The sequence below is a fragment of the Trichechus manatus genome, unplaced genomic scaffold (genome assembly GCF_000243295.1).
Source record: "Trichechus manatus latirostris isolate Lorelei unplaced genomic scaffold, TriManLat1.0 scaffold00184, whole genome shotgun sequence".
NCBI classification, from domain to species: domain Eukaryota; kingdom Metazoa; phylum Chordata; class Mammalia; order Sirenia; family Trichechidae; genus Trichechus; species Trichechus manatus.
The window spans coordinates 3,845,970-3,862,003 of record NW_004444120.1 but is presented as its reverse complement, the minus strand read 5'-3'; the positions used below and the strand labels follow the sequence as shown (position 1 = coordinate 3,862,003).

The following is a 16,034-nucleotide window of genomic DNA, read 5'->3' as shown; positions in this document are numbered from 1 at the left end:
TGATGGATTACATTGATTGTTTTTCTAATGCTAGAACATCCCTGCATAGCTAGTATGAATTCCATTTGGTCATGGTGAATTATTTTTTGATATGTAGTTAAATTCGATTGGCTAGAATTTTGTTGAGGATTTTTGCATCTATGTTCATGAGGGATATTCATCTGTAATTTTCTTTTTTGTGGTGTCTTTACCTGGTTTTGGTATCAGGGTTATGGTGGCTTCATAGAATGAGTTTGGGAGTATTCATCCTTTTCTATACTCTGAAATACCTTTAGTAGCAGTGGTGTTAACTCTTCTCTGAAAGTTTGGTAGAATTCTCCAGTGAAACCAACCAGGCCAAGGTTTTTTGTCTTTTTTTTTTTTTTTTTGGCGGGGGTAGTTTTTTTTTATTACCTTTTCAATTTCTTCTTTTGTTATAGGTTTAATTAGGTGTTCTACCTCTGTGTTAGTTTAGGTAGGTAGTGTGTTTCTAGAAATTTGTCCATTTCCTCTATGTTTTCAAATTTGTTGGAGTACAATTTTTCATAGTATTCTGTTATGATTCTTTTAATTTCTGTTGGGTCTGTTGTGATATTGCCTATCTCATTTCTTATTCAGGTTATTTGCTTCCTCTCCTATTTTTCTTCTGTCAGTTTGGCAGTGGTTTATCAATTTTGTTGATCTTTTCAAGGAACCAGCTTTTGATCTTGTTAGCTCTTTCAATTGTTTTTCTATTTTCTATTTCATTTAATTCTGCTCTAATTTTTATTATTTACTTTCTTCTGGTGCCCGAGGGCTTCTTTTGCTACTCTTTCTATTTTTTTGAGTTGTAGGGTTTTGATTAATGTTTTGGTTAATGTTTTGATTTTGGCCCTTTCTTCTTTTTAGATGTGTGCATTTATTGCTATAAATTGACCTCTGAGGACTGCTTTTGCTGTGTCCCAAAGGTTAAGGTAGGATGTGTTTTCATTCTTATTCGATTCTGTGAATTTCTTTATTCTATCCTTAATTTCTTCTATAACCCAGTAGTTTTTGAGCAAGGTGTTGTTCAGTTTCCATGTGTTTGATTTATTTTCCTTGCTTTTTCTATTATTTATTTCCACTTTTATGGCTTTATGGTCAGAAAACATGGTTTGAAATATTTTGATGCTTTGGATTCTGTTAAGGCTTGTCTTTTGGCCTAATATGTGGTCAGTTTTGGAAAATGTTCGTATGTGTTGGAAAAGAAAGTATACTTGACTGCTGTTGGGTGGAGTGTTCGGAATATGTCTATGAGGTTAAGTTGGTTGATTGTGGCATTTAAATCTTCTACTCTCTGCACGTTCTGTCCTTCACCAAAAGTGGTGTGCTGAAGTCTCCTACTATTATTGTGGAGCTGTCTGTCTCTCTTTTCAATGCTGTTAGAGTTTATTTCATGTATTTTGGAGCCCTGTCATTGGGTGCATAAATATTTATTATGGTTATGTCCTCCTGGTGTATTGGCCCTTTAATCATTATATAATGTCCTTCCTTATCCTTTGCGGTAAATTTTACTTTAAATTCTATTTTGTCAGAGATTAATATTGCCACTTCTGCTCTTTTCTGAGTGTTGTTTGCTTGATATACTTTTTTCCATCCTTTGAGTTTTAGTTTGTTTGTGTCTTAAGTCTAAGGTATGTCTCTTGTAGGCAGCATATAGGCAGATCGTATTTTTTTATCCAATCTGCCACTCTCTGTCTCTTTATTGGTGCATTTAGTCCATTTACATTCAGCATAGTTATTGATAGGTATGAGTTTGGTGCTGTCATTTTGATGTCTTTTTCTGTGTTTTGTTCACAGTTTCTTCATTCCACTTAATTTTCTGTGCTGAGTTATTTTTCTTTATGTATTTCCTTTTCATCCTTTTTGTTGTTGTTGATTTTGTGTTTGCTGAGTCTTTGTGTTTTTCTTGTTTTTTATTTTGATGTGTAGGATTGTTAGTTTCCTTTGTGGTTACCTTAATATTTACCCCTATTTTTCTAAGTTTAAACTACTGTTTTATTTCTTTACATCATCTTGATTTCCTCTCCGTATGAAAGATCTATGGCTACATTTTTTAGTCCCTCTATTTTGTTTTAATGTTGTCATCTTTTACATATTGAAGTCTCTGTTTCCCTATTTTCAGCATTTTAGCTTTGATTTATTTTTGTGACTTCCCTATCTCAGTTGATATCTGGTTGCTCTGTCCTATGTTCTAGTCTTGGGTTGTTATCTGATGTTATGGATTTTCTAACTGGAGGACTCCCTTTAGTATTTCTTGTAATTTTGGTTTGGTTTTTGCAAATTCCCTAAACTTCTGTTTATCTGGAAATGCCATAATTTCGCCATCATATTTGAGAGACAGTTTTGCTGGATATGTAATTCTTGCCTGGCAGTTTTTTTTCCTGCAGGGCTTTATATATGTCATCCCATTGCTTTCTTGCCTGCATGGTTTCTGCTGAGTAGTCCAAGCTTGTTCTTATCGACTCTCCTTTGTAGACAACTTTCTGTTTATCCCTAGCCACTTTTTAAATTCTCTCTTTATCTTTGGTTTCAGCAAGTTTGATTATAATATGTCTTGGTGAATTTCTTTTGGGATCTACCTTATGTGGGGTTTGATGAGCATCTTGGATAGATATCTTCTCATCTTTCATGATATCAGGAAAGTTTTCTGCCAACAAATCTTCAACACTTCTCTCTGTATTTTCTGTTATCCATTCCCACCCCCATTCTGGTAGTCCAATCATGTGTAGGTTATTCCTCTTTATAGAGTCCCACATAATTCGTAGGGTTTCTTCTTTTTTTTTTTTAATTCTTTTATCTGATTTTTTTCTCAAATAAGTTGGTATCAGGTGCTTTGTCTTCAGTCTCACTAATTCTGACTTCCATTGCCTCATTTCTGCTCCTTTGACCTTCTATTGTGTTGTCTAAATCTGAAATTTTATTGTTAATCTTCTGGATTTCTGATTGCTGTCTCTCTATGGATTCTTGCAGCCTGTTAAGTTTGTCATTATGGTGTTGTATAACCTTCTTAAGTTCCTCTATTGCTTTGTCTGTGTGTTCCTTGACTTGTTCTGCATTTTGTCTGATCTCCTTCCTGATATCTTCAATAGCTCTGTTTATTAACCTTTTGAATTCTGCCTCCAGTAATTCCAAGATGTTCTCTTCCTCCAGAAGGTTTCTTGATTCTTTGTCTTGGGAGCTTGCTGAAGCCATCATGGTCTGCCTCTTTATGTGATTTGATATTGACTGTTGTTCCTGCGTCATCAATTAGTTATTATATTTATTTATTTTATGTTTGCTTACTGTGTCCTAGCTTTTCGTTTTGTTTTGATATGCCCAAATAGGCTGGTCATGTGTGCTAGTTTGATTATTGGCATTTTTGAACCTCTCACGTCCTGTCGCCAGGTGGTTAAATATTACTAGGTATGTGAGCCCAGCAATCCATTTACTTTTCTTGTATGGATTCAGCTCAGGTGTCCAAATAGTCGGTCACCAAGTGTGTGGTGCAGGCTCTCACCTACAGTCCTAGAAGGGCAGGAGTGATTGGAGTAGGCACAGATATCTGGCTGCAGTAGGGGGTCACACACTAAAAAAGGCAGGTGGCTGACAGCTGCTCCTGAGTGTCTGGGAGAAAAGCATATCCCTGTTCCCCAGAGTGCACAGATGGGTGAGTTTTGCAGCCATACTATGGGCACTGAGTGCTGTTGGCCGTAAGGACTGGGAGACACCACTTATTCTTAGACACCTGTTGCAGGCAGCTAGGTGGTATGGGTGGAGTCACCAGTCCTCAGGCCCCTGATGTGGGTAAGTGAGGACCCTGCTTAAGGGTCAGAGCAGTATCAAATGTCACGGACCTGCCACTCCACCATACAGCTGATACAGTGAAGTTAGGCTTCAGGTATATACCCTGTTGTACTGTGCCAATGAGGGCTTATGCTGTTGAAATGGGCCCACACAGTCTATGCAGGGGTGAAAGGCATTCAAAGTCCGTGGACCCCTTATGCCTGTGCCTAGGCAAAGGAGCTGTGCCTGCCCTAAGTTCCCAGCTTAGGGGAGCTGGCACATTATTTTTTCCTGTTTGTTAATTTGTTTCCTCTCCAAGGCACGGAGAATGGCTCAGGGTGTGTAATGGGTCCTACTTCTGGCCCAGGGAACTCGGCAATTGCTGAAGCTGGTCCTGGACAGTGCAGAGAGGGGAGGAAGCAGGTGAATGGGAGAGAGGTTCTTCCCAAATGGGGTGTTTTATGATCCGTGTGGTAGATTAAATGCATGTACTTATCTTTTGCTGATTGAGTGCTGCTTTTCACTAGCTTGGAGGCCTGAGCAGACTCTGCTGCTCCGTCTCTCCTGACATGGAAAATACGTCCTGAATGCCACTGCTTGCCTCACCATGCACATGAGCCAATCCGGCCCGTAGAGTGCTGGCTCCCACTGGGTCTGGTCTGGCAACCCCTCGCTGCTTCTGAGCCATCTCTCTCTCCCCCTGCCACTCGGTCTGATTCCTCAACTTTGCCTTTGATATTCAGGGCTTCTAGGTTGTCATATACAATCAATTCACTTGTTTTTTGGGGTCTTTGTTTGTAAGAGGGACCACTGGTGGTGTCTGACTACTCCGCCATCTCGGCCCCCACTCTCTAACATTACTTTTTATGTTGTTTAGTCTTATATGATGGTTTTTCCCCCTGCGTTACATATTGGTCTTATTGATTGTTCTTGTGTATGTGTGTTTTCTCTTTACTTCAGTTGTTGAGAAAACGATTTCCCTCCGTTCTTCAGTTTATGATGATTCTTGCTTTTCTCGTAGTAGTGGCCAACTGTACAGTAGCAATTGTTTACTAACAGTTATGTATGTTCACTGAGGGTACAGCAGTCCAGAGGGGCATTTTCTCCTTATATACTGCTTCCTACTCTGACTGTAATGCCACTGATGTGAGGGTGGGTGCCTAGATTACCAGCACCATCAGCCCCAACTTCTACCCAGTGATGTGAGCAAACAAGACCAGGGTGCAGGATAAGTGAGGGTCACTGCCTCCAACGACCAAGAGTAAAGCTCTTCCCTAGTCTCCCCTACTCTAGTCAGAAAAGGCAGCTGAGAACAGGGAGAGACAAAGGCTGTGGAGAGAGGTTGGCTGTGTGAGGCAATGGCAAGTGGTCAGCCCTGAACAATAATGGTGTCCATTCAGCCCCATACTTCTTAGTGTGCTTCAGCCCAACTCTTAAATTCTGAACCGTGTGATATTATCTGAAATTGAAGGAGTGTTTAACTGGGTTAGATCTGGAGTGGTGAGGCATATCTATTTTACCAGTCAGGAAAACAGACAGAACACTCAAAAATTAGCCCCTGTTCTCCCACGTATTACATGTGCTATTGGAGTCAAGTAGAACAGGTTCAATTTGTTAAGAATTAGCTCATTCCTAATGTATAAAATGTAGGCTTGAACTACATCTGGGTTTTCAAATTGGTACAAATATAGGTATCACCTGGACCTCTTATTTAAAATACAGATTCCAAGACCTCGTCCCTGGAGATTCTTATTCAGAAAATCTGGAGTAGGGCCCGAAATTTGTGTGTTTTTAACAAGTGAACGTAAGCATTTCTTATCAGGAAACTTTCAGAATATTTCAGAAAATCCCCCAAGCCCTAAAATTCTATGACTAAAATTTACTTCTGCTATTCTTCTCTTTTGTCCACTGTGTTCTTCCTATTTATTCTTCCTATTTAATATTGTCCTTCCTCCACTCCAGTGGTTTGCATCAGAATCACCTTTGGAGGTTTTAAGCATACCCGTCCGTGTCCATTTTCCAGGTCTGGCTGAGAATCACTGAACACCACAGTCCTTGTATCTGCTCTTCTGTGCTAGTGCTGCACTGGATATTTCCCTTTTGCCATTCCCATCATTCTCTACCTGTCTCCACCTGTTCTCTGCTGCTGGAGTGTCCTTTGCTGACTGCATCAATGGTTTCCTTTGCCCTCTGACTTCCAGTTGGGTTCAGCCAATGGGAGGCATTAACAGGAGAGTGGAGGGTAGAAGAAGAACAACGATGAGGTATTTATCAGCCTTGCCCCCCTTCTCCTACTTACCTTTAGGATCAGTATGGGTTGGCTGCATCCCTCTCTTGAAGGCTACAGCCCTGCTAGGGGCCCTCTCTTACAGTTAGATCTCCTGTCTTTGGCTTCCTTTAGGCCAATGTTGGTGTGGCTCCCAGGCTGTTGCTAGCCCCGAGTTCCTGCACCAAGCTTTGTAGACTCTTCTTAACCCTTCCCAAGCCTTTGTAAATAGTCACTTTATTAAGCTTTCCTCAATTACCCTGTCCGAGGATGCCATCTCTTTGCTGCCAGAATCCTGACTGGGACAATACCTTACTTTTATCTTTTTCATATGTGCTGTTTATATGTTAAGGGATTTCCTCTGGTACTTAAAAATAATAGAATCCTATAGTTTGGGGAAAAAAAATAATAACTAAACCCACTGCCATCAAGTCAATTCCAACTTATAGTGACCCTACAGGGCAGAGTAGAACTGCCCCATAGGGTTTCCAAGGAGTGGCTGGTGGATTCAAACTGCCAACCTTTTGGTTAGTAGCCAAGCTCTTAAGCATTGTGCCATCAGGACTCCCCATTAGTTTGAAGGGACCTTAAATTATGTCTACTACCAAAACAACCAAACCAGATGCCACCGAGTTAACTCCAACTAATGGCGACCCCATGTGTGCAGAATAGAACCGCTCCATAGGGTTTTCAAGGCTGTGAACTTTTGGAAGCAGATTGCCAGGCCAGTCTTCTGAGGTGCCTCTGGATGGGTTTGAACTACCAACCTTTTGGTTAGTAGCCAAGAACCTAATTGTTTGCACCACCAGGGCTGCCGTATCTACTACAGCTTACCACTACGCTGGGATCTTAAATGAAATAGATCTGCTTTATCCTGCTCTTTATAACGTTTTAAATATTTGCTATCAGTTATCATTTAAACATTATCAGTTCCTTCAACATTTCCCCATATGGCATAGTTTCTAGGTCCTTCTCCATCTTGACTACTGGTTGTGTTCTTTGGATATATTCTGTTTTCAACACCATTGTTTCAACAAAAGAAACGTTTGCAAAATAAGCCAAATGTTGTCCAGAGTTTCACTCATCTGAAGAAGAATACAGGCCTCCCTAACTGAAATCACACTAGAATGAACAAGTAGAGACAGAAGCATTGGCCATCAAGTGGAGCAGGTGTTGTGAGAGGCCTGGGCCAGCTTTGGCAGGAGTGAAAGCAGGTGCACTGGTGCAGGCAGGAGTTCCTGCCATAGGAGGAAGCCCACATATTGCTACACTTCCTTTTATGTCATGGGTCCACTTTTGAATTTTCACCTTACTTTTCCTTTTGTACTTCTAGTTTTCTGGCCACTAGGCAAGTTGGTGATTTGTGTAAAATAGTTAGCACAGAGCCTCGTTTACCATACTGCAGCAGAACAAATTTTCTGAAGTGCTGAGCTCCTCTAATTCTTATGCTCAGACTCTGAGAATCTCAAACTCATAGAATTATAACTACCAGGAACCTTAGAATTCAGGTAATGGAAGGGTCCAAATGGTGAGGTTTTGTCCAAGATTATACAGCAATTTAATGGCAGAGCCAGAACTAGAGCCCATATCACCTTCTAATCTATCGTCCTGTATCTCTTTTCAGTTAGTTTACCACATTCATTTACCACAGATTACAAAACTGAAATGGAGAAATTAACACTGTTAGTACTGAAGAGTCCAAGTCAGACCGAGGCAGCATTTGAATTGCCTAACTGCATTGGAAGTACTGGGGAAAGAAAGCTATTGGTACATTTCATTTGACACAACTTTGAGGGTGAAACAAACCATCATCTTGTTTGGAGAGTTTAACTACCTATCCTTTGCCTCTAAGTCTAAACCTTATAGTATATAAATCACTGCAATTGATGGTTTAAAGATTATTTCTTATAGATGTGCACAAAGCCAGTCACAGATAACCTGTGACTCTCACCTTAAGCCACTCGATGAAATCATTTCGTTTAGGGGATGCTGTGAAAGAGAACATTCCTGAATCAGGTCACTGAAAAAGGCTCACAGTGCCAAGAGTTCTGAGTTAAACCTTAGTCCTCCATCAACTTTGAACCATAAAATTTAAACCTTCATGGGACCGCAGGGATAACCTAATTCAATAGTATTTAGGGCCAGACATCGTGTGATTTACAAATTTACAAAGCAATGTCAGGGCTTCACACTTGATGTTATGCTCTTCTGCACGCATTGTGCTTATTTCCTGTATGATGCTTCTTTGTCCAATTGGCTCTCAGAACAGGGAGTCAGGTGTTTACATACAGCATTCAATACTAGTCCACCATAAGATTTCAGGTAACATCTCCTTTATTAAACGAGAAGGGGAAAGGAGTGACCTGAATTTTTTTTGAAAGTCTGCTACTAACTATAATGAATGCCTAGCAAAAACAGATTTGAAGGACTTACAAATAAGCAAAACATAAGAAATGTTGATTGCTTATAAGTAGACGACAGGAAAAGGTGGCAAAATTTGAAATGCCCCCGCAGGAGCAGGTTCTTGTCCACCGTTCTGATCTGAGCTATAGTGCAAGAGAGCATCTGACGCTAGAAGAAACCTTAGGGGTAACTGATGGGAAACGACTGTGTGAGCCAAAGAAACCATTTCCCAACAGCTGAATTTCAAGACTTCTGACAAGTCAATAGGGCAAAAACAGTTAAAGTTACTGCAGATGCTGTTGAGAGTCACAGAACCTCTGATGCCTCAGATAATCCCAAACTGAGCCAGCTCATGTAATTCCAGGTGACTGAAAGCTTCCCAGGGACAAATCACCGTGATATCTGCAAGAGAGGGAAGAAGAACATGTAAGCCAACCTCATCCCCAGAAGAACCTCTTCTGCTCAAAAAGACATCCTTCAGATAGGGATACCTTACTGCTCTCTCCTAGTCATTGTCCGATCACTGGGAAGTTATCTAGCCCAGGAAAGGTCAGACAATCATTTATTTATTCCTCTTCATGGCTCTGACACCCCCAGAACAGGGCCCCCAAGGCATCTCTGTTGGTATCATTCAACGTCCTCTTTGGAGAGTTGACCTACAGCTTTCGACTGGGACCATCCTGTGGGGATACAGCTCACTGATGGTACAGAGTTTCTGCAAAGCATAGCCACCAAGAAGGGAATTCTAGTCAGGCCAAGGGTTAAAAGGAGAAATAGATGCTCTTTACAAAATTGCCATGGTCTGGAAATCCACAGTCTCCTAACCCCCTACCGAATCCTCATAGGTTCCTTAGACTTCTTTGACTTGCTCTTCAGTTACTTTACATTTTGAAATGGCTATATCCAATTGCATACTTACAGGCAATATAAAGCCTTTATCTAATTCAGCCCCTTGCTTCAGGCAATAAGATGCTGTTATCCCTGAGTTACAGAGAAGCTGGCTGACACCTAGAGAGGTTAAACCAACCCATTGCCATCTTTGAATCTATACTGACTGATAGCAACCATACAGGACAGTAGAACTGCCCCGTAGGGTTTCTAAGGCTGTAAATCTATGGGAGTAGACTGCCACATCTTCCTCCTGCAGAGCAGCTGGTGGGTTCAAACTGCCAATCTTTCGGTTAGCAACCAAATGCTTAACCACTGCACCACCAGGGCTCTTTAGAGAAGTTAAACAACTAATTAAAAATCACACAGTTGTAGAGAAGAAAGTAGAAACGATGTCAAAAGACCTCAAACCTTCTCTCAGTGTAAAATTCCTCACTATTCCGAAGATATTGGCAGAGTCAAGCATATCTTCCAGAGTCTAAAGTGAATTTGCTGGCCTTCTCTAGACCTGGCCAAAATACAGAAGCAGTTTATTTAGAAGAATAGCAAATGAGCTTTGGAAAGGGGTTGGAACAAATTGTTTGAGATCCAGGAGTGGCATTTGGCTGCAAAAAAAACTAATGCACTGAGAATTGCCTGGTAAGACACTGATTGCTTTGAGAGTCGCCATTTGTCAACAGTGTGCTGGATGCATTCAGTGTGCGCAGCCCCCTTCTGAGTCGTAACAGATGTATAAAAAGAGGAAGGTGGTACGGGGAGTGGTTTGCCTGATGGTGTAGAAAGGTCCTCCAGGCTCTACTCTTATTTCCAACAGCTCACTCTGTGGACTTATATTGTCACTTTAATTCCTCTACGTCTCAGATTTCTCTTCTGACCGGAAAAAAAAGAAAAAAAAAAGAAGCTGGGCTAGACTAACTCTGAGAATCTTTCTACCGTAAAGGTTTATAATTCACCATTATATGTCCTCACTAGATGTTTAACAAATCAAGCCCAATTCATTAAACTTTGGACCTAGCCTGATTTTCTTTTAAAGGGTCTTTGCGTGTAGGCACACACTTACTTACTTAAGAGGTTGAATTAAACCCCTACATTTCTATGTCCTCAAAGGATCTGCTGTGTTATGTATTCTTATCACTTTCAACTACCCCTTGAGGCTGGAAGTATAAAAAGGTAGATTTCTCGAGAATAAATTCCTCACTAAACCCCTGGTGGCTCACCTGTTCCTAGCCCCTCCATGCCTGGGATGTCATCTCCAAACCTATGAAAAATAAGTAAATGAATAAAAGACAAATTAGCTGAGATCAGCGCAAAGGGACCCTGGACTGATTCATTTGGACTGTTTCCTGTTTTGAGGGGGAAGAAGAAGAAGTCGTTTAAGTTTTTATATTTGTAAAACTCTCATTATTTGCATTGAGCTGGAGCAAAGAAGATGGCACACAGGCAGGTTTTACACGATGTGCCCCTTGGAGGGATGTTTATCCCCTGTAAAAACATAGTCTAGGACAAGAACCGAAAAGAATTATCGGTGGAACAATTTAGTCAAGCTTCATTTTTTAAAATAGAAATTATCCAGAAGCATTTGTTGAACATCTACTATGTACCAGGCATTATGTTAAGCGTAGGGAATTAAGGCAAAAACAAACAAATGGTCTCTGAGGGGTCACAGTCTTAGGAAATGGATTTAAATAAATAAATGTGATATAAAATAATATGAGTTATGATAGCTGAATGTACAAAATTCAAACCTAGAAATTATGATACAGTTTGCCTAAGATAGTCAGTAATGACTCTAAAAAGAAATTAACATATGAGCTATATGTTGAAAAGGAATAGGAGTATGCCGAGGAGAGAAAGAAAAAAGCAAAGAATTGAAAGCATTAAAGATTTGAAGTCATAAAAGTAAAGAGTTTGTTCTGGAAATGGCCAGTGGTTCTGTATTCCAGACTGGAGAACAAGGTATGTAGGTGTGATGGTTAAGATTGTGTGTCAACTTGGCTGGGCCATGATTCTCAGTGGTTTGGCAGTTATGATGTAGTTTAGCTTTTTAATGATGTAATAATGCCCATAATGAGATCTGATATAATGTGATCACCATCATGATGAGATCTGTTGTGAGCAGTCAATCAGTTGAAAGGGAGTTCCTTGGGAGTGTGGCCTGCATCCAATATAGGTGGACTTTCTGGCAAGGCTCACTGGCTTCTGCTCACTCTGGATTCTGCAACTGGCTCTTGTTCATCTGACCTCTGCTTCTTGGGGCTTGAGCTAGCAGCTTACCTGTTGTCTTACCTGTCAATTTTGGGTTTCGTCAGCCTCCACAGCCTGTGAGCCAGAGGCCTGCTATCTGACCTTCTGATCTTGGATTCACCAACACCTGCAACTATATGAGTCAGGAGCAGCCTCCAGCCTGACCCACAGATCTGGGACATTCTAGCCTCTACAACTGCATGAGCTATTTCCTTGATATAAATCTCTCTATATATACACTTATATGCTGCATTGGTTTTGCTTCTCTGGAGAACCCAGCCTAAGACATTTGGTACCAAGAGTGGTTCTTGAGAAACAAAATTGTAAAGATGAGTTTTGTAAATAGGGTCCCAAGTCCAGTTAGTCTTAAAGATATTGATGACTCTGTTTCCAGTAGTAAAGAGGGCACTGCTAATCCATGTCGTGAGGTGGCAATAGCAATACCCAAAATACCACCACCAATCAGTATGGGTGAGAGGCAAGGTTCTGGGTTATCACATGTTTGAAACCTTTCTACAATTTTGTAATAATGATAAGTATAATGAGGCTGGTCGATTGGTCCCACTTTCCCTAGACAAAGTGGTGAAAGATAAAGATGAGCTCAGGGCTTCAGACTCAAAGCTCAAGTGCCACCTGAACGACCTCAAAGTTTCCACTTGTGCCTTGAAAGAAAACCTTATTTCTTGTAGTAACAGAGCTGATATTGCCAAAAGCCAAACCTAGAGTCTTATCGTAAGAGTGGCTAAATTACAACATCAACTGAATTCCCAACTTTGAGTGGTGTCTGAAGTTAAAGTGAGGGCATTGATTGGGAAGAAATGGAATCCTGACACTTGAGATGGGAACATACGGGTGGATAATCAGGAAGCTGGGGACACTGAGCCCCTAAATTCCATTGAAACTCTCCTGCCAACAGAACCAGGCCTCTCACTCCCATCTGAAGAGATTACTCCATTTTTGTCAACAAAGCCACGCCCCCCAGTAAATCCATTAGCCCCTTCACCCCCATCGGATGGGGTTAACCCAGCTATGTCTGAAGAGCCTTTGTCTGAGTTGTTGCTTGGGGCATCACCTGAGGAAGATGCCTTATAAAACAATGCTGAATGTTCTAAAAACACATTCCCACCACCAGTTTTGGCTTCTAGACCTATAGCTAAACTTAAGTACCAGCGAGCCCCAAAAGGTGAAATACAAAGTGTGACCCAGGAGGAGATACACTACATTGCAAAAGAACTGCTTGGCTTTTCTAATATGTATAAACAGAAACCTGGGGAACATGTGTGGGAATGGCTATGAAGGGTGTGGGATAATGGTGCAAGGAACATAAAAATGGATCAGTCTGAGTTTACTTATCTGGGCCCACTAAGCACAGATTCTTCATTCAGTGTTTCAGCTTGAGAGGTTAGGAAAGGATCTAACTGTTTATTTGGTTGGGTCGCTGAAGCATAGATTACATAGTGGCCTACACTAAATCAAGTTGAAGTACATGTTCTGCCCTGGTATACTGTAAAAGAAGGTATCCAAAGGCTAAGGGAAATTGGCATGTTAGAGAGGATTTATCAGATTAGACCCACAGATCCACACATGGAGTGCCCAGAGGACACACCTTTTATCACAACTGTGAGGAACAAATTTGTGAAGGAAGCCCCAGCATCCTTGAAGACTGCTGTGATTGCTATTTTATGTAAGTCAGATTTGATTGTGGGAACTGCCCTAACTGAATTAAGACATTTAACTACAATGGGGCTGATTGGACCCCATGGAGATAGGGGCCCAGTGGCTGCACTCAGTCTGCAAAGACAAGATGGGTGTGGTTACTATAATGAACAGTGAAGCCAAAGCAGTAGTAAGAATATTCTGACTCATATGGACTTATGGCATTGGCTACCTACTCATGGTGTCCTTCGGAGTGAAATAGACGGGAAATCTACTAAATATTTACTTGGTCTGTACAAGAGGAAGACTTCTAGGTCAAGTGAAGGGTAATCTAACTTGAATCATCAGAATAGAGAGTCACAGCCCCTCAACCAATTCCCGAACTTGAGCCAGTTTACAGACTCGCAGCCCCATGAATGAAGGGGAGGTTGGGTCCCTTGAGGAAGGACCCCACTACACTGCCGAAAATTTATACTGTTAATCTTTCTCCCAGCCTTGCCCAAAGGGATCTACAGCCTTTTACAAGAGTGATTGTTCACTGGGGAAAAGGAAATAATCAGACTTTTCAGGGATTACTGGATACTGGCTCTGAACTGACACTAATTCCAGGAGATGTTCACAGGCGCCGAGTTGACAAGGGATGGACTGTGATGGTTAAGGTTTGTGTCAAGTTGGCTGGGCCATGATCCTCAGTGGTTTTGCAGTTATGATATACTTTGGCTTTTTTAATGATGTAATCATGTCCATAATGAGATCTGATATATGTGATCACCTTTATGATGAGATCTTTTGTGAATAGCCAATCAGTTGAAAGGGCGTTTCCGTGGGAGTGTGGCCTGCATCCAATATAGTTGGACTTTCTGGTAAGGCTCACTGGCTTTTGTTTGCTCTGGATCTTGCAATTGGCCCCTGTTCATCTGATCTCCAGTTCTTGGGGCTTGAGCTAGGAGCTTACCTGCCATCTTACCTGTCAATCTTGGGATTCATCAGCCCCACAGCCTGTGAGCCAGAGGCCTGCTATCTGACCTTCCAATCTTGGATTCGCCAGCACCTTCAGCTATGTGAGTCAGGAGAAGCCTCCAGCCTGACCCACGGACTTGGGATGTTCCAGCCCCTACAACTGTGTTAGCCTTTTCCTTTATATAAATCTCTACAAATACTTATTTTTACACTGCATTGTTTTTTCTTCTCTAGAGAACCTAGCTTAAGACAGTAGGCTCAGGGGAGTGGTCAAGAAAATCTGGAAGGTCAAGTCAGAGGAGATTGTGAAGGACTCCATTTGCCATGTTAAATTTGGTCATAGACCTGGGAGCTGAGATGAAAGAATTCCAGGGCCAAAGACATGATGCAGCAAAGACTGAGTTAGAGAAGAAAACAGAGCAGAGGTTGGAAACTTTATAAGTTTGTTGTATATTGTGAGCATTAATTACTCCAAACCAAAGCAGCCTTGTGCGGAGTGGGGGGAGAAGGACAAGAGAAAGTTTCCCTTTTCATCTCATTCTTACCCTTTCACACCTTTCTTAGGAGGTTTGCTTTTGAACTGGCGAGTTTGCCTCTGCTTGAACTTCGGGGGACCTTTGCGTGGGGTGGTGGGACCCTGGCTTGAAGCTGGAGGAGCCAGAGTAGTGGTGTCACTCATTTTGGCAATCCTTGTGTGGCTGACCTTTCCCTTCCAGGCACCTTAGACAGTAAATGAGAGAAAATAAGATTCTTTAAGGTAGGGGGACCATAAGTTATTATGGTCGCTGTCACTGTCGCTGTAAACCAGAGAAGAAAACACTTTGATAGAAAAGGTCAGTATTTTTGTTGACCCAACAGGAGAGAAGTTATCTTTTAATGGCATTTTAAAGAAAAACACGGTAGAAATCAATGGAGACCCTCAAGATAGTGGAGTGTAAACTGACAGTTTATAAAAACTCAAAAAAATCCAAGTAGACTGATTGTTCCAATAAGTCTGCCACTAACTTTCTACGCAAATTTATTATAATGATGTACTTCCTGTCTGTGATCACCAATTTCCCCATCTGTAAAGGGAGGCAAATAGACTAAATGATATCTACAGTCTTTTACAGCTCTGATATGTTCTTTAACCAGTTGCTGTCTTGTCAACTCTGACTCATGGCAACCCCACAGGTGGCAGAGTAAAACTGTGCCCCATAGGGTTTTCAGTGGCTGACTTTTCACAAGTAGATCACCAGGCCCTTTTTCTTCTGGGTGGACTTGAACCTCCAACATTTTGGTTAGCAGCTGAGTGCATTAACCATTTGCACCACCCAGGGACTTTGCTGTTTTCAAGTTTTATATATTCTTCCATTCAGCTGCAGAACAACCTAATTTTAAATGTCTATTGAACACATTTTATGGGCTCAGTTTTTATTAAAAGCTCATTGTCACTGAGTCGATTCTAAATAATAGGGACCCTATAGGACAGAGTAGAACTTCCCCATAGGGTTTCCCAGGCTGAAATCTTTACAGAAGCAGACTACTACGTCTTTCTCCTGTGGAGCGGCTGGTGGGTTCAAACCTCCGAGCTTTTGGTTAGCCAGTTCTTCACAGACTTTATTTTATTTCGTCCTCATATGATCAGTAGACTTCTCTCCTAGTTCTCAAGGATGACAAGGTAATTATCTGGACAGGGGCAACTCTGAGCCGGGAATACCAACACCCATGAATGTATTCAATATACATGTTCAAGACCAAAAGCCAAAAACCCAAACCCGTTGCCTTCAAGTTGATTGAAGACACACACATTCAAATAGAAAAGTCAGTGCAGAGTGATTAAAGAATAAGTTTGTGCTTTAACTCCATATCCACA

At 41.3% G+C, this 16,034-nt stretch overlaps 1 protein-coding gene across 1 annotated transcript; it reads right to left on the bottom strand.

Annotated features, from left to right (window-relative positions):
• Window positions 1-8,756: 8,756 nt before the first annotated feature.
• On the bottom strand, window positions 8,757-15,095 carry PDE6H (phosphodiesterase 6H). Its single transcript, XM_004387343.2, has 3 exons — window positions 14,725-15,095; window positions 10,537-10,577; window positions 8,757-8,833 (listed from the first exon to the last, which is right to left on the bottom strand). The coding sequence occupies exons 1-3, from the start codon at window positions 14,856-14,858 to the stop codon at window positions 8,757-8,759; spliced, it is 252 nt and encodes an 83-aa protein (XP_004387400.1). The 5' UTR covers window positions 14,859-15,095.
• Between the last annotated feature and the right edge of the window lie 939 nt (window positions 15,096-16,034).

What these genes read in the sequence shown, in the direction of transcription:
- PDE6H (XM_004387343.2), bottom strand. Translation starts at nt 14,858, where the DNA reads ATGAGTGACACCACTACTCTGGCTCCTCCAGCTTCAAGCCAGGGTCCC. An exon ending in CCTAAGAAAGGTGTGAAAGG is followed by an intron (nt 10,578 to 14,724) that starts GTAAGAATGAGA and finishes TATTTTTCATAG; the next exon opens with GTTTGGAGATGACATCCCAG. An exon ending in CATGGAGGGGCTAGGAACAG is followed by an intron (nt 8,834 to 10,536) that starts GTGAGCCACCAG and finishes CCTCTCTTGCAG; the next exon opens with ATATCACGGTGATTTGTCCC.